The 27,418-nt window shown below is 36.1% G+C and overlaps 1 protein-coding gene across 3 annotated transcripts in view; it reads right to left on the bottom strand.

Annotated features, from left to right (window-relative positions):
* Positions 1-27,418, bottom strand: part of LOC113492350 (single-minded homolog 1) — a 47,141-nt gene that overhangs the window by 1,407 nt on the left and 18,316 nt on the right. Inside the window, exons 1-8 of one of the 3 annotated variants that reach the window (XM_026869822.1) lie at positions 24,188-24,285; positions 11,412-11,630; positions 10,517-10,692; positions 9,470-9,591; positions 8,080-8,200; positions 6,900-7,078; positions 1,478-1,584; positions 230-377 (exon numbers count right to left, since the gene is read on the bottom strand). In XM_026869822.1, coding sequence (XP_026725623.1) covers positions 230-377; positions 1,478-1,584; positions 6,900-7,078; positions 8,080-8,200; positions 9,470-9,591; positions 10,517-10,692; positions 11,412-11,586 — 1,028 coding nt within the window. In that variant the 5' untranslated portion in view covers positions 11,587-11,630; positions 24,188-24,285. Of the gene's footprint in view, positions 1-229; positions 378-1,477; positions 1,585-6,899; positions 7,079-8,079; positions 8,201-9,469; positions 9,592-10,516; positions 10,693-11,411; positions 11,631-15,099; positions 15,169-24,187; positions 24,286-27,418 lie in introns of those variants that run through there. The other 2 variants (XM_026869820.1, XM_026869821.1) reach the window with 2 other exon arrangements.

A 27,418-nucleotide genomic window follows, 5' to 3' on the forward strand; every position in this document is an offset into this window, starting at 1 on the left:
ATCACTGTTAAACTAGCTGTCTCTTCGAACTACGTATCGCCTAATACTCGATGATAATAAAGCAAAGAAAGAGGGGTTTTTTTGTAGCTTTTCCTTATTTTCTCACCGTCCCACGAATATTCCAAGACTAAAATAAACCAAATCGGTTGAGCCGTTCTCGACTCTCAGCGAGACTAACGAACAGCAATTCATTTTTATATATATAGAGAAGAAGATGAAAGACTATTACCTTAGTACATAGTTGACGGAGACGATACAATGCGGTCTTGAAGACCTGGAGTTGTGCACGATGGTGGCGTAGCTCTGCATCCACACCCACCCGCCACTCTTAGTTAGGAACCGGTAATAGCGGGAGGTCACTTGACCTTTCGTTAGCACTGTAAAGGGGAGATATTGTTAATATAACTGTTTTAATAATACATGGTTCTCGGAAACTGGGGAAAAGGGGTGGTCTAGTGGTTAGTGACCCTGACTGCTATACCCGAGGTCATGGGATCGATTTCCACCCTGGGCCCCAATTCTGCTATTTAAAACGGCCGATGAATGAATGAAATCTGGCTTAAAATTACAATTTTCGTATTCTCTCAAGCATTTTTCTACGCAATAATTGGAAATTCAGTGCATTACAGTACACTTATTGTATTGGCAAAATACTTAAGAGAATAGGAATAATTTCAAATTTAATGGAATTGCCATTCATTCGTCGGCCATTGTAAAACAGCAGAATCGAGGCCCAGAGCAAATTTTTGTGTGATGAGCACGATCATTTGTTCTGTGTCTGGGTGTAATTTATCTATATTATGTATGTATTTAGAATATATAAGTATGTTTATCTGTTGTCTAGTACTCATAGTACAAGCTTTGCTTAGTTTGAGACTAGATGGCGTTGTGTGAAAAAGTTGTGGGATATGGGATACTCACTGTCAATACAATTAATTAATTGTATTGACAGTGAGTGTTCCGCCATGTAGTGAACTTACAATTATTGTTTCATTCGTTGACCGACAATTGTAAATATGGGGCCCTAAATTATTATGATGTGACACGTTTATTTGCAAAGCATTAATTTTCCAATACAATATTTTTTTTAAATGGTAACGCTTCGCTCGGGGACGTCGATTTTTTGGTGGGTGTGCTTACATACACATAGATTGGCAAAATTGGATGCAGTGCGAGAGGGCTGCAAGTTGCTGTTTGAAAGAAACTCTTAAGTAAAAAGTATTAATTTTAATTCAGGGAAGAATTTAATCCTTATATCACGAGGAAATTCGCAAACATACAAATCACATGCAGGAAAACCATTAAATTAGCACAAGCATTCGTGGATCACACAAATGCCTGACCTACGCGGGGATCGAACCTGCGACGCGTCGCACACAGTGGGTTTGGCTGGTGGTTTCAACCACTAGGCTATCCATGCAGTCTTTTCATTTTTGTTTAGTAATTTCATTCTTTTTAGTTATTTTAAGATACTTACATGTACAATGTGAGTCTCTCATGTGTAACACGTCGGTTCCGTGGATGTAGTGGTATAGGGTCTTCTCGATGAGGTCCTGGGGTTCATACCCGGTGAGGGACGCCACTCTGTGGAGAAAAAAATACTTTAAATAACATTTTTCACACTCACAACAGTTCTTATGGTCTTATCTAAGTCTTAGATACTAATATTATAAACGCGAAAAGTTGTAGTTATTGATGTATGGATGTTTGTTCCTCTTTAACGCAAAAACCACTGAACAGATTTAGACGAAATTTGGTACACAGGTAATCTATAACCAGGATTAACACATGGGATAGTAAAGCTTTTAATATAGTATAATTTTGTAATTATTATTTGCCTACAAGACTGGGATTTAATTATTGTATGCCTAAATAGGCTGATTGTAGTACTGTATTATTATTATTATTTTACACCTGCAACCTACTCAATCAACACGATAAAGATACTTTGAATTCATCCCGACTTTATGTTTCCGTGGGATCATTTTCAATTTATAACAGGGCAGACTCGCCAGCAAGACCTAGTGACCATAAACTCAAGTTTCTAACCTATGAAGATAATTCAAAATCTGTACTCTAAAACCCAGGACTATCCCCTATTTAAATCATACAACCCCCTAAATAATTAGTTAACCCTCAAGTCTCAAGTGCCGGGGGTCGGGTGACGGGTCCCTTGCGTCACGCGTCGCTTTTACAGGGTTAATTGCCGGAACTGTCAAAGAGCGTACGTTTTTTTTTCTATTGTCAACATTTTTTTCGCATGGCAAGCACTATGGGACAATGATTGGATTTTTTTTTGTTTGTAAAACAAAAAATGGTGTTTGCGGTGTTATTTTTTGTAATTGGTAAATATGTTTTTAATTTTCTTGCTGTTTTAAGGGGTTCCCCAAAAGGTATAACGGGATCCTATTACTGAGTCTGTTCGTTTGTGACCAGGCTGTACCTCAATAACCGTGATAGCATGACAGTTGTAATTCGCAGATGGTACATTTCTGTTGCCGCTTTAACAACAAATATAAGAGTTTAAGATTGACAGTAGAACTTAGAAGATTTTGTCGAAAAATGCAAAACGTTCTTTTAAATTGTGTCTTATTTCCCGACATTTCACTCAAATTGTACATTGACTACACCCACTACACGTATAAAGTCATGAAGAAAGACGTGAAATGAGCGATGAAAGCGCTAACCCATCCAAAACCCCACCTCGGTGAGCGAGTCTTTACCTCACCACCTGTACTTTTGAACGCTTATTTTTTTGCTTTTAACCGACAATTTAACGGATATCCGATACTGTTAAGTCCTCAGTTCAAAGTGATCGTCAATTACCCCTCAGTTTAACCATTGTTTTTAACCCCTGGGTAGGGTAACTGTTTTTTGTTTAAACAAAAGGTTTTTATTAAAGTATTATATTGGGAAATTAATACTTTGTAAATTGGAGTAGTTAATAGATTGTTTAAAAAGGACATCGTTTTTTTAAGTGACATCTTTTTTTTACGCTTGGCAACTTTTTTTAGTATCAAAATTTACTAATTATACCACAGCGGGGAAACTATGTCCACTTAATTGGGAGAAATCAAAATCAAAATCAAAAGATTTTATTTCAAATAGGCCGTAAACCAGGCACTTTTAAAACGTTACATTACTGACTCTAGTTGCACGGTTCCAAAGTGTCATTCTTATGGAGACGAACCGGCAAGAAACTCCATAAGTTACTCTTTTAATATTATAATAATACAGAGGAGAGATACGAAATTAGCTTTTACTCAAAACAGTGGTTTATCAAAAATATTAGGTCCGTATATTGTCTAAATGTAGGCAAAAATAAAAAAAAACTGATATTTTTCTTTATCAAAGCAGAATAAACTTAGATCAAAATTGAATATCAACTAAAAATATAAATAATAAAACAAGCAAACCCAAATATAAAAGCTAGTGATCAATAATGTCGATTCATCTGACGCCAGAATTTGCTGACAGTGCGGAAGAAATCCCGCCATTTTGCACTCTGGCACGTACGGAATACAAACATTTATCAGCAGGTAATATCAACAATAACAAGCCAAAATAGTCTTTACTGTTTTGATATTAAGAGTTAGACAATAATTTCCGAAGTATAGAACTTGGTAACAAAAATTGCAAAGTTATTGGTGCAGTTGTTTCGTGGATTGCTTTTTAAAAATGCACTTTATTGTCTTGTGATAAGAGCTATAGGATATTTTGATGGGTATAGAATGTGGTAATCGAGCGTGTTTTTTGTCATTTTTTTAATTTGTTATTTTTTGTAGATATTACTTAGATTTTCTGAAATTACATTGCTTCAATAATTTTGGCGCGTTTTTTTTATTCTGATGGAATAAATTTTGCAAAATAGCGGAATTTTATACTAAACATATTTATTTAGTCTACAATTAGCCTTCGTTTCGCCTTCAAATACAATTTTAAATCAGCGGCTTTTCAACAGAAAGTTTTTATATTCACACACACAAGCGTCATTTTATGATGACAATTTAAACACGTATTATTTAGAAAATCTTGACCAAATATGACCAAGCCGCCATGATTCATTATGTGACAAACTAGGCGACCATAGAATAGGTTTATGAAAGAAAGAAAGAAAGAAAAAAACTTTTATTACGTGCTTGTGACCCAGAAATACATAAGGACTATCATATATTTATCAGAAATCAGTTTCGAATTACGACCATCTGTGGCCCAGGTGTGAATGTTATGATAAATAATCTCTTTAGGAATATGCGCGCCTGGTACTTGGGTTGCGATTTGCATAAAAAGATTTTATTTGATTGTTTTTTAAACCGACTTTTAAATCAAACTGAGTACCACCCATACGGTGGAATAAAAATAGGCTGAAAAAAACCAATTTGCAAAAATGATCACCCATCAAATTCTTGACTGTAGTATCTGTTGCTTAACCCCGATTTTTTTATTGCGGCTACAGAACTTTAACAATACTTTACAAAGATGATTGCTATAATTATAATTATCGAAAAATTCATCGGCGTCATCGACTGGGAGTGTCCACAAAAGGCTGGCAGCATTGCCACGTTGAATGGCAATGTTAATCCTCTGAGCGAGGTAAAAGCCAGCCTTTGGGTCACGAGAAGTGTCAACAAGTCGCTTTGCAAGATCTCTAAGAAGCGTTTTGACGTTTAGCGTTTGGTGGTGTCAGAATCTTACTGACTAAACCACATTTTGACGTCAAAAATCGTTTAATTAGGCTACTGAGATATATTTTAAGTCTACTTCCTATCTTTTCGGCTACTATCGATATTGCCACGTTCCTATACATCCCCGTTTACCAGATGGACATGGAAACGCCGGGCATAATTAATAGTTGAAAATAACCCGCGATACGGCCGGCAATTCACGCACTTCGGAGAACTAAGCCTTACACCGTGCCTAACGAACAATGCGAGAGTCGTTTGCCAATGGTGTCGACACCGCAATGTGTGTGTCGATTGCTTTAAATAATTTAATCTGGTAAGGTATTGTTAAGACGTTGTGCGTCTTAATAATACGACGAAGCGCGACGTGCTTGACCGCGATGGATTCTACACCGCTTTCCCGATTTCAATTTAATTTGAATTGAAATAAAATCGGAATATTATTTGCTTGCAAATTATTTAGAATCTTTGAGCTCTCAAAACTAAATAAATGAATGAATGCATTGATTTTAAATGAAATATCAAAACATATTGCATTTTTCATTAATTGTTTTTCGTTTCGTTGGTCTACCCGATTTTGAAGACTTAAGAAAACTTAAGGGTCTATTTTAGATGCCAATTTTAATCTATATTTTTTTTGGTTAGGCGGGGGAATCCTCATGGACCTCACCTCCTTGCGGGAGGAAGCGGTAGAGTCAGGCTCTAAAACCAGCCTAGTACTCAAACAACACGACGCAGTTTTTTTTTATTTCATGCTAAAACGTATAGCGAAGCAGTCCCATTGAAACTACAATAAATAAGTCAAGTTTAATATGTCGTAACAAGTGGACAAGCGCACAAGTTCAATATTTATTAGTTCACGGTAATCAGAGTCACGTAAAACGCACTCAACAATGCGTTAGCGATTCCTAGTATTGCGACCTCGACGCTAAGATGAGGTAAAGGTTAAGCAGGCGGGAGCAAGGATGGGAAAAGGATGGGCGAGCGATTTTGGGAATTTGCGAAATTATGATTAGGATTTTAATCTAATACTGATTGCCATAGATTGGGTTAAAGTTCAGTAGTTATGAGTGAGGTTGGGAAAAGGATTGGTGGCCGGTTTCGTTTAGTTGGTTCAGCACAAGAATTGGAATTGGTTATCAATAAAGTGGAAGTTAAGCATCACTATTCTAGGTTTAGTGAAGCAAAATGTAATCGTGTTTAACTAATGTTTTTATGCCGAAAGGTAGAATATACAGGATTTCAAATAAATTTCTGATTTCTGAAAATGAAATATCGATACTTCCACATAATTTTTAAAGTGACATCGACAAAAATTATCGACGTTACCCCCTCACTAGCGCTGTGAAATCGTTTGGCGTCGCACCGTTACGGCCGCGTCGCTGATTTTATTAACTCCCATCAAATTGTTTAGTGTAGTAATTGTATTCCATTTTTGGAATATTATTTATCGATATATTTATGTTCAGTTTCAACAACACTAGTTTGTATTGTTTTGTAGTTTTAGTGTAAGATTATTTGTAGTATTAAAATGTAGTTATAAGTTTTTGTATAAGTATTATAAAATCAAAAATTTGTATGTTTGTTATTCTTTCACGCAAAAACGACTGAACGGATTTAGACGAAACTTTGTACACAGGTAGTTTATAACAACGATTAACATATAGGATAGGTTTTATTCTGATTTTATGTTCCAATGGAGTCATTTTCGATGTGTAGCAGGCGGGCTTGTGAACAACAGCTGGTAACTTTATAAGATTATTTCCAACTTTGTTGAGGTCGGCTTCCAGTCTAATCAGATTCAGCTAAGTACACGTCAAAACCAATGAACCGATTTTAATGAAATTTCGTACAGACATAGAGTTGACCTTGAAAAAGAACATAGGATAGTTTTTAATTTTTATCCCGGACTTTTGAAAAGTTCTCTTGGAAACACGATTTAACCGACATCGACGCGGGCGAAGCCGCGAGCGAAAAGTTAGTAAATAATAAATAAATAAATGCGGACAACATCACACACATTGTTCTGAACCCAAAGTAAGTTGCTAAAGCACTTGTGTTGTGGAATTCAGATACAACGAAGGTACCACAAACACCCAGACCCGAGACAATGTAGAAAAGTGAATTTTTACATTGACCCGACCGGGGGATAGAACCCGGGACCTCAGAGCTAGCGACACCTTGAAACCGGTCGTCGAATAAATTAATAAAACATACCTGGCATCCAAGAATATAATTCTCATGTCCAGAGAAGCTCGAAACATGAACATATTTGAGTGTAGTTTGAGTTCGGTGACGGCAGAGGGCGGTAATGAGTGGCCCACAGCGATGAGTCCGAGCGGCGCGGAGCCTTCGTCGAAACGGCGCGCGCGTAGATACCCTGAACAGTGGATCACCTGCCAAGGGAATATGAACTTTAGTAGTGTATATTTAATAGAATATTTGCCTTAAAGAAGTGTTTTAGTTTGAAATAAATTGCTCCAGGATGAGATAATAAAAAGGATTGAAGTTAACTCCTGAAAATGAGGGACAACTGGACCCCGATTCTGCTATTTACCCATGAGGCATTAGTGGCAATTTGAAATTATTTATATTCTCTTAAGCTTTATGACAACACAATAATTTCAAATTCATAGTTTAGACTAAATAAAAACAAAGCATCAAAATCGGTGCATCCAGTCTGAAGCTCTAAGACAACAAACATAAACGGACAAATTGAGAACTACCTCCTTTTTCGAAGTCGAAGCTGCTAATCGTTACCAAAACACTTGAATGTCTAGATTTACATTAAATTCTATACAAAAATATTGTCGCGTGTGCCATTGTTGAATACGATCTTAAAACAAACATCGGGATTGTGGGGTAAGCAGCACGAGTGGTGTAAATGGGGCTGGTATTAATTGAAGGGTTCATGCACTTATTATAAATTAGGGGGATTCGGTTTTGGGGGTGTGGAATATGTTAGTGGTACTTTTTGTGATAAGCTCTATTATCAAATTAGATAAAAGATGAATGAAATAAATTTTTTCTTCATTATTAAATGATAAAACGGTTTACTCACGCGTATTTATCGGGATTGCCCGACTAGTTTCGACATTCGCTCGTCCGCCGCGTCAGCTCATGATTAAGGACTCCGGTTGGGTCCGAAACTGGTCGGGCGATCCCGATAAATACGCGTGAGTAAACTGTTACATCATTTAATAATGAATCATTCTCACGATAGTTATCTACTATACATTTTTAACTGTGACGCAGAAAGAATCGTTTTATAATTTTAACATGTCTATCTGTCTGTGGCATCATAGCTCCCGAACGGAGTAAGCGATTTTCGTGCCCTTTCCAGGCAAAGGTGGAGGGTGAAGGTTTTTACTGTCTAGTAAATTATAACATTACATACCTTATACCCAGATGTGGTGAGTCCGGCATTCCTCTTGGCGAGCACACACTTCATTCTGATGAAGAATGCCCGTTCGCATTCAATGTCCACTGTTGGGCCCCACGTGCCCACAACTGGGTGGCTGGAGATAATAAAACTATTTAATATTCAATTTGTAATAAATAATGCACTCTGGTAGTTTTCCCATAAGGCTGGCGGCATTGCCACATTGAATGGCAATGATAATCCTCTGAGCTAGGTAAGTCGGGAAGTGTTAACAAGATTCTTTAAAAAGCGTTTGGGCACTCGGTCCCCACTGTCCAATGTTCGGGACGTGTCGCGGGTTCGATCCCCAAGTAGGACAGGCATCTGCGTTATCCAAAAATATTTGTCCTGAGTCTTGATATCTTAGTGCATGTAACAGGTAACATGAATGTTTGTGAAACCCACGAGACACAAAGATTACACAAATTAGTGCTGTTAAAAAAGTGCAAAATAATTAATAGATTTAAAAAATCTAAATTTTCAATGCCTTTTTATAATCGTTAATGGGGAATATGCATGATTTTTTTTTTATTTTTTATATGTTTCTACTAGTTATTACATTACCAAACATACAAATATCACGTCCAAAATATAAACTATTATGCAAAAAATTAAATATTAAAATCGCGATCAATTTAAACGCGGCCATTTTGGCGCGCTTGCTCGTGACGTCACCATTACACGAGTTCGATGTCAACAGCAAAGTGATTGGTTTACCAAATTACCAAAAAATAAATAAAGTGAGTGAATATCGACTTAATTACCATGGATACAATACAATAACAATTATTCCTCCAAAAAGAAACCATACAAATAGCTTGTTGACAGCAGACGTCTCGTGTAAAACTGACGTCACGTTTTGTTCCACCAATAGTGTTGCGTTTCGAAAATTTGCGCGGTAATTTCAAAACAGCCACTTTTTGATGATTAAATTTCATTATTAAATTAAAATAAATTCTAAAAATAATTGTATAGTGTGTTTTCAGTAGCAATAAATATCACAAAAAAAAATATTTTGTCCATATTTAAGTCACGTGCATATTCCCCATTGCATTGTCATTGGGTTTAAAGCTTTCCTGAAAATTTCAGCCTGCCAGCTTATCGGGAAGTGCCTTAAAATTGAGTTGCAAAAATCCAACCAGAACGACAAACCAGAAAGTGAGTGTAGAAAAACGTGAGAAAATAAAACATTCTTAATTTCGACTCGCTATCCCGCCGCGTCAGCTCATGATTAAGGACTCCGGTTGGGTCCGAAACTAGTCGGATAAATACGCGTGAGTAAACCGTTACATCATTTAATAATGAATCATTCTCACGACAGTTATTATTCTTAATTTCTTCTAGCGTAACATCTATTATGACTTACCCAAGCCCTGGGTACTGGTGCGGCAGGTAGGAGTGCGGGTGCTGCAGACTGAGCACCGCCGTCATCTCCTCGTGGTCTGACTGGTGTATGTACTCGTATATCGAGTTGCCGGTTAACTCTACCTGTGGGGAAACGTGCAGTTTGGGATATATGTTACTGTTAAATCCTACTACTATTATAAAGGCGAAAGTTTGTAAGTATGGATGTATGGATGTTTGTTACTCTTTCACTTAAAAACTACTGAATGGATTTGAATGAAACTTTACCACAATATAGCTTATATGCTACAGGCTTATAGGCTACAATTTTTGAGGTTTCTAATGTAAGGTCGTAAAAAAACACATTTTTTGCGCTTACATTGCAAACGCTGACTGAATCCTACAAGATAGATAGAAGGCAGGTATACATTATAACTTATATCTTCTAACCACGCGGACGAAGTCGCGGGCAACAGCTAGTACCGAAATGGGTCAATCTTAGGGTTAAACAACACGTGCTGGACAGGGCGGTCGTGTTCCTCGCAAGCAAATAAAATATCAGATAGAAGCTGGACAGTCTGACAACCAGTCTAACTAATGGGTATCGTATTGCCCAGGTAGCTGGGTTGAGGAGGTCAGATAAGCAGTCGCTCCTTGTAAAACACTGGTACTCAGCTGTATTCGGTTAGACTGGAAGGTAACCCCATTATCGTTGGGAAAAGGCTGATGTAAAGCAAAGTTACAAGTCTTATAACTGTAGCCCTTCAGAGTCCTCTCAAAATTTCAGGGTTTTGGATCAACGTAAAACACGTTTTGCCCTATACATTTTTATTTACTCTGAAAAGGTATCTGAACTTCATATTCTTTCATTGCTTTTGAATTGAACAACAACAATTACACTATTCATCACAGATTGAGTATTTCATTTGACTCTGTTTTTATCCTTATGACTTCTTTCGTCCTGTATAGGGACTTTTACCAGCTTAAACACCCGGAATGCTTTCCATGCCCTAGTCAGGGTCCAAAGAGGAACTGCTTTCACAGACTACAGCGAAATAAAATGACTCACTTGACTTAGCCCAAGATGCACGGAGGCTGTTTCACTGATGTACATGATCTTGCCATCAGGCGCCACCACGAAGATGAAGCCGTCCAAGGTTTGCAGCAGATGGGAGCCCAGCTCGCGGATGGACAGCTCCCGGGGCTGCGGGGGAGGTGGCGCTGCTCCCCACGCGTCACCGAGACCTGGTGGTATTGGTGGCGATAAGTCTTTGAAAATTTCGTTGTAACTATATGATTCTAGTAAAGTTTTATTATAAGTCATGCAAAGTGGTAAATAATAAATAAATAAATAATAATAAATGCGGACAACATCACATACATTGTTCTGAACCCAAAGTAAGTTGCTGAAGCACTTGTGTTATGGAATTCAGATACAACGAAGGTACCACAAACACCCAGACCCGAGACAATGTAGAAATGTGAATTTTTACATTGACCCGACCGGGGATCGAACCCGGGACCTCAGAGCTAGCGACACCTTGAAACCGGTGCGTATGCCACTCGACCACGGAGGTCGTCATTAGCTCAATGTTAAAAGAAAGACTAGGCTACGATTGAGGTATGAGGAAGCTGAATAGAGATGAGTGGGCCTTTGACCAGTTGTGAGACAACATGGGCTTAAAATAGTAATAATATAACTCTATCTTCGAATCTTGTCTGTCAACATGTTTGTCTCAAAAATTATTTTTTTTGTAACTCTAACAACAAAAACATACAACCTACTTCTAACTTAATTTAAAACTAAATTAACTTTAAGGAATCAAATGACAGCTATTTGACGTTAAATAAAACAAGAATGGACAAAATCGATTCATCCAGACCAAAGTTCTGATGAAACAAAATATATAAGAATTGAGAACGTCCTTAAACCTCGTCCTTTTTGAAGTTAGTAAGAGACTCACCATCAGGAAAAACCTGTCGCATCTTCAGATAGCTGGTCGTGAGTCTGATAACGGAAGCCTTGTCCAGCTGCGAGGTAATGGCTGAAGGCAGAGGCAGAAGCTTCGCCAGCTCCAAGAACTCCGCGTTTTCCTTCTCCCGTCTAGATCTTGCCGCGTTCTTGCTTTTTTCTTTCATGATGGCCGCCGCGTCTGACGGCGGTGGGCTGTCCTTGTGACAATCTGAAAGGGAGGAGATTTTGAGAATCTTCTTGAATTTAAGACAAAGGTGAATTGGTAAAGTCTAATGGCGTCTTCGTCTCTCGTGGCGAAATTTTGAAAAAGGCAAAAAAATACAGTGATTCAGGGTAATATTTGTCGTTAATGCTGTGCTAAAATATTTTTTGATGATTTCTGAAGACCTAGATTTTTATTTCAATACACACGTCTGGTAAGTCACTTATTAAATATGTCCTTCAAGGATCACTGCACGGATTGCCTAGTGGTTGAGTCCACGCCAAGCCCAATGAGCGCGACTTGTCGCTGTATCGATCCCCGCGTAGGACAAGAATTTGTGTGATCCACGAATGCTTGTCCTGAGTCTGGGTCTCTTTGTGCATGTGACTTGAATTTTTGTGAAACCCCCGCGACACAAGGATTAAGTTCCTTAATGCGGGAGTCTTTTAAGTCGTTTTCATATGTACTGTATTGGGGTCAACAAGTAGTCTCATAGTCATCGAAAAGATCGTGCCTCATGGAACAAACATTTGTCCCGGGTGGGAATCGAACCCACGACCTCCGGTATAGCAGTCAGGGCCACTAACCACTAGACCAACAGGCCAGTCATAAAATTCAAAAAAACATCACTGACCTACGACACGCCAAAATTAATAACGTCAAATTATACATTCAAAAAATTATCATGTAAGCTAACGAAGCCACATGCATATTTATGGCATAGCTCTCAACCACTGTGCTAGAATAAACCGGTCAAGTGCGACTCGGATTCTCGTACAAAGAGTTCTGTAACTTTTTCTTACACTTTGGTATCATCCTCATCCTAGCCTTTGCCAGATGCAGTTAAGTAAAAGTGTTTTACAAGGAGTGACTGCCTTTCGAAATACGGAGGAAATCGTTGTGACATAGATGATCAACCATTAACAGGCCGACCGAATCAAGCGAAGCTTAACCGATCAATCTACTTTGTGCAGTTGTAGCTTAGTCAATAGCTTAAATACAACTTGTGTATTGTATGTAATCTTTTACCGGACGTTAAAACAACAACAGAATTTTCAACAATCTGACTACCACAATTCATGAGATACAGCTAGGTAGCAGACGGACAGGCAACTGAATGTAAGTAATAAACGGAAAAGCAGAGGTTTTTATATTCTTAGGGTCCCGTTTTATTTGGCTACGGAATCCTAAAAATAGACTGCCATAGAGTTTCGGCGGGAAAACAACATCGTGATGAATAATTCAGACGGCGCGCTCCCGTGCTAATACTTACAAATGTAGCCTCTTTGGTGGAAAGAGGTTGAGTTTGTTTATGGTCTCTGGCGGGGCTAGACTGCGAATAGAATATGTTATTTCGGAGTTTGCTTTTCAACATTTTCAGATAATCTACTATACCAATGTATAAACCCGAAGAGTTTGTTTGTTTGAACGCGCTAATCTCAGGAACTTCTCGTTCAAATTGAAAAATTATTTTTGTGTTCAATAGATCATTCATCGAGGAAGGTTTTAGGCTATATACCATCACGTTGCGACTAATAGGAGCGAAGATACAATTGAAAATGTGGATAAAACAGGGTAGATATAAATCATAACTTATATCTTCTAACCACGCGGACGAAGTCGCGGGCAACAGCTAGTGAGATATTTTTTTGGACGTTTTATGAAGTTTTGTGTTATTTTTCAGCCGGTTAAGCCGATTAGCCAGTTTCATGCGAAATAGTCGAGTTCGATCCGCCATTTTCTTCTGTGCCTGCCACGATGTTAGGTACCTTTTGTCTTTAACAATCATGTTCTAACGAAGACATTATGGCAGACATAATGGTTTGTAAGGCAAGGCAAGCGTCTGTCGTCCGGGAGCAAAATGGGTTGACGATATAGTAAAGGTCTCGGGTCGAGTCTAGATTAGGCTAGCACAGGACTGTAGAAATTGGCACGAGAAAGGAGAGGCCTAGACCCAGCAGTGAGAGGACAAAGGCTGTGGATGATGATGATGATGATGATGATTAAACCAAACCATTCAGCCAATAAAGAATTCTCAGCTTTAGAAAAAGAGTTTTTGATCTCTAATATTAAAAATCATTTAAATTGACTAGTTTGTATGTATGTATGTCTTTGTCAAACGTTGTTGATTCGAATAAACCTTCGTTACGTAGTGTTACAGCGTCGCAATAAACTCGATCACAGTTACTCGGTATAAACTACTCGCCGTAGTATTGGCTGCGCTTAATCGATAGGGTTGGCACACAATAGGGATGATGACAATTTTTTTTTGCAGTGTCCTTCTTGTATTTTTTTGTATAATAATGGATACGTATTTTTTAATTTGTCCCGTAAACATTAATTGACCAAATTACAGTGAATGAAACTTACGCGTGACGTCACGATTGAGTATAAATTTTACTCTATCGTTACGTCACAAGCCCCCTCTCCTAAACTTTAAAGCAGTTAATCTTTGTCAATTCTACTTTTTCTGAAAAAGGAAAAATACGTGTCTCATACTTTTCAATTATCTAACTGAGGGACTAATGAGATATTTTCTTTTTATACCCAGTCATCATCCCTATTATAAGTTGTAAAGAAAATTTTATAAATATTTCAGTGGTTTATTGCTCGGTACATACCTGACGTCGTGTTCGCGGTTTATGCGTGAGTTTGGTGAGGTATGCACAAGGTGCAGGTTCGATCCCAACGCAGTCAAGTACAGATGCGACTTTTTCAATGCTATAATTATGTGTTATTACAAAACTTCGAAGAAAATAATTGTGGAAAAAAACCTGGATTTCAAATATTGGAATCTGAATAAAATTTATACCCATATAAATATGTTTATTTAATTAACGCCGATTTCTGTGACTGTTATTGTCTTAATGTAGATTTAGTTGTTAACACACTTATTTAATTACACACAATCGAGTTTAAATTAAATATACTTATATTATTTTAAAGAATTTTTCTCTCTCTCAACTCTACTCAATCCAATATTTCGGCAAACAAACTTTCACTCATAATTACTTAAATTATTACTTCGGTAAGTACATACTTATATTTTTTTACGTATAACTTAAGTATAGCACCCCTATTGGCAAACGACATATGGCCGTCATTTATTCCCGCCATAAACTGCCGCCCGATCGGATTCCGCGCGTTCCATTTACGAATTTTGCGCGCGAATATTTATGTTTTATGACCAGCCAGTGTGGCGCGAGTGTGAGCTTTGGAAATAGAACAATCAAAATGGTAATTAGAAAAATAATAGGCGCAACGTTGAGAAATAAAAAAAAAGACCATTAATTAATTGCACTTTTTTCGATTTTGGATTTTAATTCTGGGTACTCACTGAATATTATTTTGAGCACGAAAGTAAGAAAGTATAAAAAAATACAGTCACCATTTGTCCGTTATTTTTCCGTTAAATGTCACATCAAAGTTTTATTTTAAAATATAGATAAATTAAAATTTTAAAATAATTACTTACGGATATTTAAATCGTATTCTGTCGCGCATTTTGTAAATATTTTTCTCCTTGGATACTTCATTGTAAAAAACAAACACCGTCCCAATTCAAACTACTCAAAAAATAAATTAAAAAAGAAACTCGTAAACTTTGTTAACGACACAAGACATTATATAACAAATCGCACTTTACGCGAACAGGTTCAAATCGATACTGGCTGTATCCACCTTTCCTGTGTCCGTTTCCGTAATAAAAAAAAAACTTAAATGACAGGTACTAACAATGGCGTCAAAATACAATAAAAGACACACTACGGTTACGTCACAACGTGGCATAGAATAGGGGCGGGCGTAACTTTAACAATGGCCGCGTATTTAAAACAACATAAATTGTAATCTTGAAGATTTATTGGTTGTTTATTAACTGTTTTGGTTATGTTAAGATATATTACTTGAGGAAAATGTTTTAGTTTGTAATAAATCTCAGGTATTCATTTTAATACCTACGTGTTTCTTATCTTTTATACCCAGTCATAAGCTGACTGGCAATGAATGATGATGTGTCTTTGAACTACTTACATGAGTGTTATTTTAAATTCTGCATAGAATTTTCATGTCTGATCATACTGAATTTAGCCCTTGGAATGCCTCATGCATGCTGCGTATAAAACTTGGAATCTTGTTATCAATTTACTGTTTTAATACAAAACTAGCGTTTACTCTTTCAGCCTTATTGCCGAGTATCTTTCGATAATAAACACCTAACATAATATTTTCACCTCATATAACATTGCATAACATTTAATTTTGATAACCCAACGTTACCTAAGTATGTCACACAAAGATGTCCCTTAGACCTCACCCGTATAGCTTTGACAAGTGTCGATTGATTTGTATTGTATTCTGATAATGTCCAACAAGATTATCCGATTTAATACGTTGACATTAAGATGTGGCCGTTTATTTTAATTTCGGCATGTTTTTTTCTATATAAGCGCCGGCAAACGACTGTGTTTATCCATATCTTGAAATTGACAGCGAATATTTTATTGATAACTGTCAAATTTCAAATTTGTGTAATGAGCCATAATATTGTGTAAAACTGATTATTTAAAAGCAATTATTTTGCAAATTTTGCAGCATTGTTATACTCGTAAAGTCGCCAATCGTATTAAATTTTGCCAGAATGTCATCATCATCTCTCTTCACTAAAAATATACGTTATAAAAATCAACAAATTAAAAGCTTTAGCAAGCAAGGATGGCTTTAGCTTTGCTTTGATGAAGAAGCATTAATTATCACACTTGCCAACATGCGGGTTGGCCATTTCAAATCTACGCTTTTTGATTTTTGTTATAAGAAGCATCTTGTCCAATCCACAAGTTTTTATCCGAACGATCTTCAAAAACCTCGCACAATCAAAGACTCATTATCTGTATTTATTCAAAATAATCGTTAAGAGTTTATCATTTAACAAAACAACTTATTATGCGAGCTCACACGCCATATCGCAGTTGTAAAGAGCGAAAATCAATAAAATATAGTTATGAATGCAATTTGCATATCTGCGCCATCTTTATTTCATTCACTAAAGGGCAGCGTCGCAATTTGATGCTTGAAAAAAGTTATTCGAAATTTGAATCTTCGAGTGTCCTCGAGATGGTTGGATTGGAATAGATTATTGTTTTTTTTTTTCTTGCTTTTTGACTAAGGTGAATGTTATTGTGACTTATAAAAATGGTGATAATTTTTTTAGTTAAGATACTTTGTGGTAACTTGTGGTTAGCCAGGTAGGTAAATGGTACTTTCCAATTGTAAGTTTATTTGCTGTTTAAGACATTATGAGCCACTCATTTCTCATCCTTTAGCCAGATCTGCAAGGTTTGACCGTTTTACCATATGTTTCTACTTAAAAAGAGATCTTTGTCTACCTGACTGTTTACCCCTCCTACATTTTAATCTGGGGCATTTAAGGGAAGTCCACCTACTATATTTTTCCACTACAAATTATGTCACTTTAGTGCAATAACTGAGGTATGTTCACAAACAAGCATAGCCAATACGCTTTCCCTCCTAAACGTGGGTGTTTTACAGTTGACCACAAGACTCGGGACAAATATTTAAACACAAGGCCAAACACTTAACTACTCCACCTACAGGGCTTGGCCTGTTATTACGGTAAAGTTTAACTAGCCTTATAAAAGTTTTACCTATCATTATCAGCCACTGTTTCCAAGTCATTGAACAATGTATGGAATTGACATTTGTTTTCTTTTCCCGCATTAAAGATTTTAATCCTTGTGTCGCGGAGTCATTCACAAACCCAAAGAGGTAGGAATCATTTGATGATTTCCCAACACAAAAAAAGGTTAAGATATGTTAATATAGGACTAAATAAAAAACACCCCGATCCCGATCTTGTCTTCGCTGAAGATATTGGAGAGTCTACCACTCTCTCCAATATTTTGAAATTAGATTTCCTCTCGATGTTTTCAATGGGTAAGTTTCATTTTTAACGGACAACGATAGTTAGGTTTCAAAGCTATGCAATCGACATGCATTAAACCTTTTTTGTTTATAATAAGCCCGCCACACTTGCCCATCATTGTTACTGTTGTAATTCATCATCATCCTAGCCTTTCTCAACTATGTTGTGGTCGGCTTCAAGCCTAACCGGTTTCAGCTAAGTACCAGTGTTTTACAAGGAGCGACTGCCTATCTGACCTCCTCAACCCAGTTACCTGGGCAACACGATACCCCTTGGTTAGACTGGTTGTAATTCAGGATTAAAAATGATAACTAACGAAAACCATCTAGCAAAAACTCGGTGTGTCCTAGGGAAACGATTTACTACCTTGAAAACTAATTTATAACTTATAACCTATAAGAGACAATGCGACTACTGGTATAGAAGCTTGTCTAAATTATATTAAATTACTAGCTGTTGCTCGCGACTTCGTCCGCGTAGTTAGAAGATATAAGTTAGGAATTTTTTAAGGAAAGCCCTCGAAGATGAATATTTTTCCCCGTTTTTGCCACATTTTCCATAGTATTTTCGCTCCTATTAGTTGCAGCGTGATGTTATATGGCCTAAAACCTTCCTCGATGAATGGTCTACTGAACACATTTTTTTCAAATTGAACCAGTATTTCCTGAGATTAGCGCGTTCAAACAAACAAACAAACTCTTCAGCTTTATATATTAGTATAGAGTACAGATTATTGGAAAAAAATGTAAGAGTTTTAAACGTGCTGTAACTTTACCACAGAGCCAAAAGCCAAATTACTAGATAAGTAAGTATCTACATACCTGTCTAAACTTAAAAATATGAAAAGTAAAATATAATTTAAATAAAATATTGTTTTATAACTTTATTAGTACTGCGACCGTTTCCCACGCCTAACGAAACAAAAATGAAAGAAAACAATAAAATTGTTTATGACTTGTCACTTGTTTGAATTTCGAATTAGTTTACAATGGCGTAAGGTTTGGCAATTATGTGACAGTTAGGTCGAAAGTTAAGTTAACTGCAAATTAACAAGAACGGAATGAATTGGTCTTTAGAGACCGTGCCCAGTGTGTTAAATCGGAACCCTATTACTTAGGTATAACTGTCTGTCTGTCTATCTCCAGGCTGTAGCTAATGAACCAACGGCACAGTTCTAAGTACGGATATAAATTTGATGGGTGACCATTTTTTTTTTCAAAACCTTTTTAACTAAGCAGAGTAGGTACTGACTTGAAGAAGTCTCAAAATTAAGTTCAACTTAAATATACGAAATATCCTTTACATTATCAACTTACCATAGACAACTCTCACGAAACTTAATCTCGACACACGTGCAGGGATCCGGGCTCGCTGGTGGTCTTGACATTTAAATTAATATTAAAACCACCCTTATTTTCATAGCGATAAAGTTCAATATCACCTAACAGACTACAGTGGTCTTTCAACAATTGTTTTTCATAGAAATAAGGTTCACTATCGCGTGACTTTATTTGCAGTAGTCTTAATATTGGTAGTTCTTAAGTTAAATAATTAAGGTCTATTTTTGCTTGACGTAAGTGAGGTGCTACTGTGTATTTTATTAGCTCTTATAGTAACGGAATAAGGTTGAAATTTGATTGTTTTTTTAAGTGTTTGGAAATACAGATGTGTTATTGTTTTTTTTTTAATTGTATGTTAGGGAAAGATAAATGTGTAGGTTTTGTAAAGTTCTAGGATTTTTAGATCTAGAAATTATTAATGACGTCATCCTACTAATATTATAAACGCGGAAGTTTGTACGCATGGATGTAAGGAAGTTTGTTCCTCTTTCACGCAAAAACTACTAAACTGATTTAGACGAAACTTAATACAGCGATAGTATATAACCAGGATTAACGCATAGGATAGTTTTTATTCCGATTTTTATGCGATATCATGCATAAAGGCATTATCAGCTAAGAAGTAGTAAGGTTTTTTACAAAAACATCTAATTGCTCCATTAGAAAATTTTAATCTTTTTTTTATTTCATAAATTCAATAAAAAATACGAAGATATTAACTCATCTATGATATTGAAACTTAAGTGACCTTACTAGTCCCTTCTTAATCAAAGCAACAAATTTATACTTTAACTAGCTGTTGTCCGCGACTTCGTCCGCGTGGTTAGAAGATATAAGTTATAAATTATACCTGCCTTCTATCTATCTTGTAGGATTCAGTCAGCGTTTGCAATGTAAGCGCAAAAAATGTATTTTTTACGACCTCACATTAGAAACCTCAAAAATTGTAGCCTATGTGTTATTCTCCTATAAGCTATATTGTGGTAAAGTTTCATTCAAATCCATTCAGTAGTTTTTACGTGAAAGAGTAACAAACATCCATACATCCATACTTACAATCTTTCGCCTTTATAATAGTAGTAGGATAATATTATAAAGTTGAGGAGTTTGTTTGAACGTGCTAATCTCAGGAGCTAATGGTTTGAATTGAAAAAATATTTTTGTGTTGAATAGACCATTTATCAAGGAAGGCTATAGGCTATATAACACCACACTACGACTAAAAGGAGCGAAGATACAATGGAAAATGTGGAAAAAACGGGGAAAATTTTTCATTTTTGAGGGCTTCCGTTGCGTGCGCTGCGAAAACGGTTCAAGATCTTCTAACCACGTGGACGACGTCGTGGGCAACAGCTAGTGTACTAATAAATACTTAACGTTCCACAATATTTTAACTTACTGCATAGTTTTCGAAAAAAAACAAGAAAATAATTCCTACCACATGTTTAATGAAACTATTATCCGAACAAGATGTCTGACTACATTACAAAAGTGAATAGAACTTCTGAAAGTCAACGCAAAACCTTTTTTATTTAAGTCAAAACAGATTGTCAATCAAACGCAAGATAATCGTTAAGAAATTGGATAACAACTCTGCAAAGGATTAAATTTAGCCTTACTCTATGAATAATTCGAAAAGAGGTTTAACGCAAACGGATTGGGATTACCCATAGACAATTTTTTTTCGTTTAGTGGACAAAAATGTAGTGTTTTTTTATAATTGTCAGGTAATTTATATTTGTGATAGAAAAAACATTACGTTGAAAGGCTGTTTGTGTAAATTCATATTAGATACCCCAGTATAGACAATAGTTATTAATTAATCAAGAATAATAATGAAAAGAGTATGTTTTTTTATTTTTTATTTATATGTTTGTTACATCTTCACGCCCAAACGGGTGGACTAATATCAATGCAATTTAGCATAGGGGAAGCTGACATCTTGGATTAACACATAGGCTATTTTTATGCGACTTTATTAAAGGCGGATAATGTTTTTGCAGCTATAACCTATATACAGGCTGTCTATAAACTCGAAAAACACCGAGAAAAAAGTTAACTAGGAAAATTACATAGCCCTTTTTAACGCCATACATATTATTGCAGAAAGCTTTATTTTCTACTAACTTCCAAATTAATATAAAGATGAACGAGCTTCCATAAAAACGAAAAACCAAAACGTGGGAACAATTTAACAACTGACAAGTCAATAAAATTCGCGCCAAAAGGCACATTTTTTTTAATTTTACAAGCAAAGGACAACAGATTATGCCATTGTCTCCGGCCGCAAAGGACGCACGTGTCTTAAGCAGGTTTTACTCTATTTTGTTTATTTTTTTTCTAACGTAGTAGGCACCTGTAGAGTCATTCATAATTTTGTGTAGTAATCAGTGAATCATTTGCGTTCTGCCATGCCGTGGGAATAGGACGGTGTCCTGTATCCCAGTTTCATTTATTTGTTTCACAATTACTTGTGAAGGTAATGAATGAAATTGTTGTTTAGTTATGGTGTATAAGATAGTATTTTGTTGCAAGAAAGATTTTGTGAGAGGGGTTTTTGATAGTTTCAGATCGCGCTATGCAAGTAGGGTTATGTGTTTGAGTTTTCTTTCAGGGACAAAAATATTTGTTCAAAATTAAATTTGTCAAAAATTCGTCTTTCAAGAAGTTTGATTAGACAATTTTTTCAGTCCTAATATATTTTTTGTTGCACCTGAAAGTTGAGCCTGAAAACCTTCAAATACATATATAGAAATGACAAAACTTCTCATAAGTCTTCAAATATCATCTTAATCCATGGCGTAACAGCAGAAACAATTTTCTACCATATTTTTCTTCCACAAAAATAAAATATATTAAACGTAACACGAGCCAAAGGAAATCCTTTTAATGTTATTCGCGTCGCCACACCAGACCACACTATTCGAAGTAAAATATATTTCAGTTTCTGAACGTTAACTCTCTCCTTAGAAATACAGGTTCATTCATAAACGCTGGCTTGTTTCCCACGTTATTCATAAATTGCAAAACAAGTGAATTATGCATTAGACAATAAAACCTCTTTGCATCCCGTCAAGTTGACATTTTAAAAAGAGTTCCTAGTTGGCTGACACAAGATCGCCTTTGCCTTTTGATTTTTTTTTAGAGACTGCTTTGACAGTTCGATTGGCGGGTTTCATTGTTTTCGGCGGGAGGAGTTTGACAATAAGTTTTTGTTGGTTATTATTTTGTTTGGAATTTATGGCTTGGGAAAATATTTTAAGTGTAATTAAACGATTCTTATATTAACTACCTATCATTACTCGAAATAGTTCACTAGTTTTATTGTAAAAAGTGAAAAAACAGAACACCATTCCCGAGGCTCCTAGGCCTGTATTACATGGACCGTAATAAGGACCTATCACTTGAAATTATTACATTATTACAAATGATTATTAATAAATTTGCATTTATTTTTTTATATTCTATATTTTTAAATAAATAAACATCAAAAAGAAAAATCAAGGATTGCTTGATATTTTCTTTTGTAATTTTCTTTAGCCCATTCGTACGGAACTTGAGTACTACTTGGGTTGTTTATAGACATGAAAATAATCTTTACAAATAAAAAGAGTTTTAGAGTTGGTAGGGCTAGCAGAATCCAGGTTATTTTGAAAGGTTAAGCGATTTCGGCTTTCATGGTTATACGCCATCTTAATATTCAGTCAAACTTACTAAGGCGGGTCAAAACTAAAAAGTCTTCAAAACAATGACCATTAATTTTGAACCCTAAAATAGCGTGTCTAAGTTAAAGTAAGGTCAACCAAACCAAGCAAGTCTAAGCACAATAATATGTTGCAATTACAAAACGTTCCTTGTTCGAAAACTTAAAAAAAAACATTCCACATTTATTTTTTAAAACGACTCTAGCACCAAGGAATTTAATCCTTATGCCACGACTTCCACAAACATTCAAGTCACATGCACAAAGACACGAAATTAAGAGATCTATTACTAGAATTGGTCCAGATGTGTTCGCCAAGCTCAGCTTACCCCACACAAACGGTAATCACTTAATCCTATAATCTTGGTTCTTGCGTAAAAAGTATGGAAGTAAATTATTACTGTTTCCTGAGATTTACGTATGTTTTCTCACCTTTGAGCTCAGAATATTTTGTTTTTAAATATGTTTCAAATATATGGCTTGGTCGTGATTTAAGATTGTTTAAAGTGTTGTAGAGATTGTGTTAAATCTTTGATTTTGTTAAATGTTGTTGCGTTATAGCTTGGTGAGTGATTTTGCGTAATGAAGTTTTGTTTCAGTTCGTCGTATTCTGTGATTATTTCTGATAGGATGGTTAACTTAGTCGCTAATCAGCATAGATTAACTAACTATAACCCAAAAAACAGATCAGCAGGTACCATCAGCCTAGCTGTATCCCAACTATGTTGGGGTCGGCTTCCAGTCTAACCGGATTCAGCTAAGTACCAGTGTTTCACAAGGAGCGACTGCCTATCTGACCTCCTCAACCCAGTTACCTGGGCAACACGAAATCCCTTACTTAGGTTGTCAGACTTTCAAGTTTCTGACTACCTGTAACGCCAGTCAAAGCTATATAAATTACAGCCGGAACCCACAATTTAACCTTCCGGAACACGGATCGACCGTGTAAAGTTTAGCTTAATAAAAATATTAGCAAAATATTCACCCATTAGTCATTAGAGGCCCATAAGTGTTCAGAATACAATGTACTACCGATTACAAGCAGCTACCAAACGGGTCGTACGTGCCTGTGCGCCTGCGCAGCGGCTATTTACGATAACCTCACGTTTGGCAACAATGTTGCGATGTCTAACGAACTATGTAATTATTTATTGCAATTCTTGGGATTGTTGGAAAATTATTGTTGAGTAATTTGTTGTGTGAATGTGGTTGGAGAGATTTTGTAGTGATTTGATTTGCTCTATTGACAGTATGGCCGCAGGAAATATAGCTACCTACTTCTGTGGTATGATTGCAAGGATAGCCAAGTGGTTGAGGTTGCCAAGCCAAACCTAGTGAGCGCGACGTGTCGCGGGTCGGTTCCTGCGTAGGATAGGCATTTGTGTGATCCTCGTATGCTTGTCCTGAGTCCAGGGCCCCAATTTGCCTCAGGCTCCAAAAGGAAATGAGGCCAATTCCAAAACATGGAAAAATAAAACACTTTTTCATGGAAGCAACATAGGTTCCTAGTTTCTAAAACGAAACCTTAAAAAGCGAAAAAAATCTAGCTGGGTGATCAATGTGGTATGTACATACTTACATTGTGTATATGAAAGTGCCTTTACCCATTTACTAAGCTTATGATATTGACTACAAAAAAAAATATCTTCAGATCCATATATTATACAAAAAAACACACACACCACGCAACAACATCCCTAACACCAAACATTAAAAAAAAAGTATCAATGAACGAAGGAGTTGACTTAAAAAAAGTTTACTCGTAAACATATCATAGACAAGAAAAAAAACGGATCGCACCAAAAATGCGCGTCGGCTCACGCACCAAAGCTATCCATAAGGATTCCGGTGACGTCGTACGTGCGCATGCGTCAAAATGGCCGCCTTTTTTCACCATTTTATTCTATTTGTTGTGTTTAAAAGTTATATTTGTTTTTATTACACGGGAATGCATTCTAGTAGTCACGGATTCGCCATTAGTTCGATCCGAAACGTGGGTTTATGGTCGACTTACAAATTGGTCGAAAATATCAATTAGTACGTTAAAATATTTGAGATTTTTTCACGTCAGTTTCGGCTTCTGTAGTTGAGCTGTGATAATTAATGAAATCGTTATTTCGGGGTGTCAGGAGACAAATACCTATGTCAGATTGGAATGAAAATTGATAGTTGGTTAGGGTTACGACTGATTGTATAAAGGACTGCGACGCATGTCCATACACCGACACAAAAACGCGGATGACGTAGCACGGCGGTTCAGGTTTGATCAGTAAAAGTCTGACACTACCCATTTCCTCCCCCGAGGGAGTGGGTGACGATCAGGATTCCTCCGCCTTAACAAAAAAAAAGGGGTTACGACGATTCGTGTTGGAGGGTTGACACTTTACTTGTTTTACACCAAGATATCCAGGGTCTGATAATGAAGCTGGGCTTCAATCCAGCTATGTACAATTTCCAACGAATGAATGGAAATTGGATTCATATTATTTTAAGCATTTTTTCAACACAATAATTTTAAATTCAGTACGCGGCAGAACACTCACAGTCAATACAATTAATTTCTCTTCAATTCCTCTATTTCCTTTGCTAAGATGATCTTAACAATATAATACGCCCATAATAAATACGTTGCTGCACATTTCAAAGGTTTCAGCATTTATCGCCTCGCTAATATTTGGAGTCCAGGTTTCCCCAGCTAAACGATTTAAAAAATACACAAGTTACTGAAGGGCAGTTACTCAATATAAGCATTTCAATAAACAAATATTGTAAAAGGCACCAACAATTTAAAAAGCTTTACTGCTATTTGCAATCCCAGTAACTCAAACCAGTCATTACTTAGTTGACATACATTAAACCATGCAAAGAGTTTCGTTAAAAAACGTATAAAACCTCCTTTCCCGGAATGAACTCGGTGACGGCCATTTTGTATTGTTTACTTATAAGATGGCTACCGCGCTCGATGTTCAAATATACGTTTATTGTGGAGTGTGGACCGGTTCTCTCGTACTGGGAGGTTTTGGGACCCGTAGTTAAGGTATGGGTATATTTTGAATGTTGTTTTGTTGAAATAATGGAAACTATAAGCTACTAGCTACATTGAAATATGCATTTTTTGTTGTGTCTTCAATTCGAGAAGTTTCTAAATAGAACAAGACATTTACTTAATAACTTTTGATAATAAAATAATAGGTCTTTTTTTTTATCTAAAACTTCTACTTCACTTAATTTTTCTGACACAGTCTTGTGCGTAATACAAAAGCAAAGAGAAAGATAGAGCCATATATAGAAAAATCTATAGGTAAGCATATTTGCTTATAGATTTTTCTGTATGTTATTTTTCAATTGTTATCAAAATGTCGTTATTTATACGCATTATCAATTAACTTACTTACTTTGAAGCGGAACCTAACTCTACAAAAACAATTTTGTTGAAGACAAAAATAAAATAGAGCTAAAATGAGAATTTATTTCTCTTTGAAGTCAGTTAATGACATTTCTAGTGAAATATAAAAAAAAAATGACAATTGTCACTTTTGCTAAGTATTTTAATTAGGTATTTAAAGCTGCAAGATGTAAACGTCTTTCTAAGTTTTTAAATTTGATATTAACCACTTTAGTATACATTCACTTTCTCGTTTCTTCGTCGTTCCGGTTGGATTTTTGTAACTCAATTTTGAGGCACTTCCCGATAAGCTAGCAGGCTGAAATTTTCAGGGTAGCTTCAAATCCGATGACAATGCAATTTACAACTTTATAACAAAGACGGCTTGACTGATTTTTAATTGTTATTTTAAAGACCTACGGAACCAAAAACAGTTCTATCTTAACTGTGACCTTAGTGATAATTGGTAGAAATGGTTTGTTAACATACCAACCTTCGTCTCCCCCTATAGGTTTAATATTTAGCGAGTCAACACAAATAGAACTGTGTTTTATAAGCGATAAGGTCTTAAATGCATTGCTGCTTTATTTGTAATTATGTTATATGTGAATGATTGCTTTTTAAAGCGAAAAATTGGTAATCTTTTATTATCTGTTTATACCTTTTATGGTCAGAAGAAACTTGGGCTTGATGATAGTCCGAAGAGTCGTACAATGGGCCAGTTTTGAACCACGTGCGGCAATGGAGCCCTCCACCAAAGTACTCCAAACAATTAGGATTAGTTTAACAGCACATTTGATTTAAAAAATAAATAGTCCATCAGAGTGCTTCCCAAAAATATTAAATAGGTATTTTTCGCTTTAACACATTATTAAAAAAGTCCCATCAGACTATAAAAGTAAGGGAATAGAGAGTGCACCCATCTGCTTGCTAGACCAACAGCCGAGGCCAAAATCGGTCAGAAAATATCATTGTCATTGTAAAACAAAATGCTGCAACAGAACTTCCCCATTTAAAGAACTAAACTAAATGACAACTTTGATATAATTGGAACTAATATATCTTTCTATATCCAACTTAAGGAAACGCAAAAAATCAAAATGATGCGAGATCCTGGTTTTGGCAGCAAGCGTATCCAATCGCGCGAGCTGTCACAACTGAACTTTAATGCAAAAGAAAACCTATCTTTCCGAAAAAAACAAAATTCTACTAAAAAATTAAACGGTAACTAAGAATTAAACACAAAACTAGTCAAACATATACCGTTGAAAAACAAACATTTATATATCACCGTTAACTATCAAGATTAACCCTACTTAAGGAGTTAACTACGAAGTTAAAACTAGATAAGAAACATTTGAACAAGCTTCTATTTTAAATGGAAAACAAATGTCAACCTTCAAAAATGGCGTCACAATTATGAGA

The sequence above is a fragment of the Trichoplusia ni genome, chromosome 3, assembly GCF_003590095.1.
Source record: "Trichoplusia ni isolate ovarian cell line Hi5 chromosome 3, tn1, whole genome shotgun sequence".
Lineage (NCBI taxonomy): Eukaryota > Metazoa > Arthropoda > Insecta > Lepidoptera > Noctuidae > Trichoplusia > Trichoplusia ni.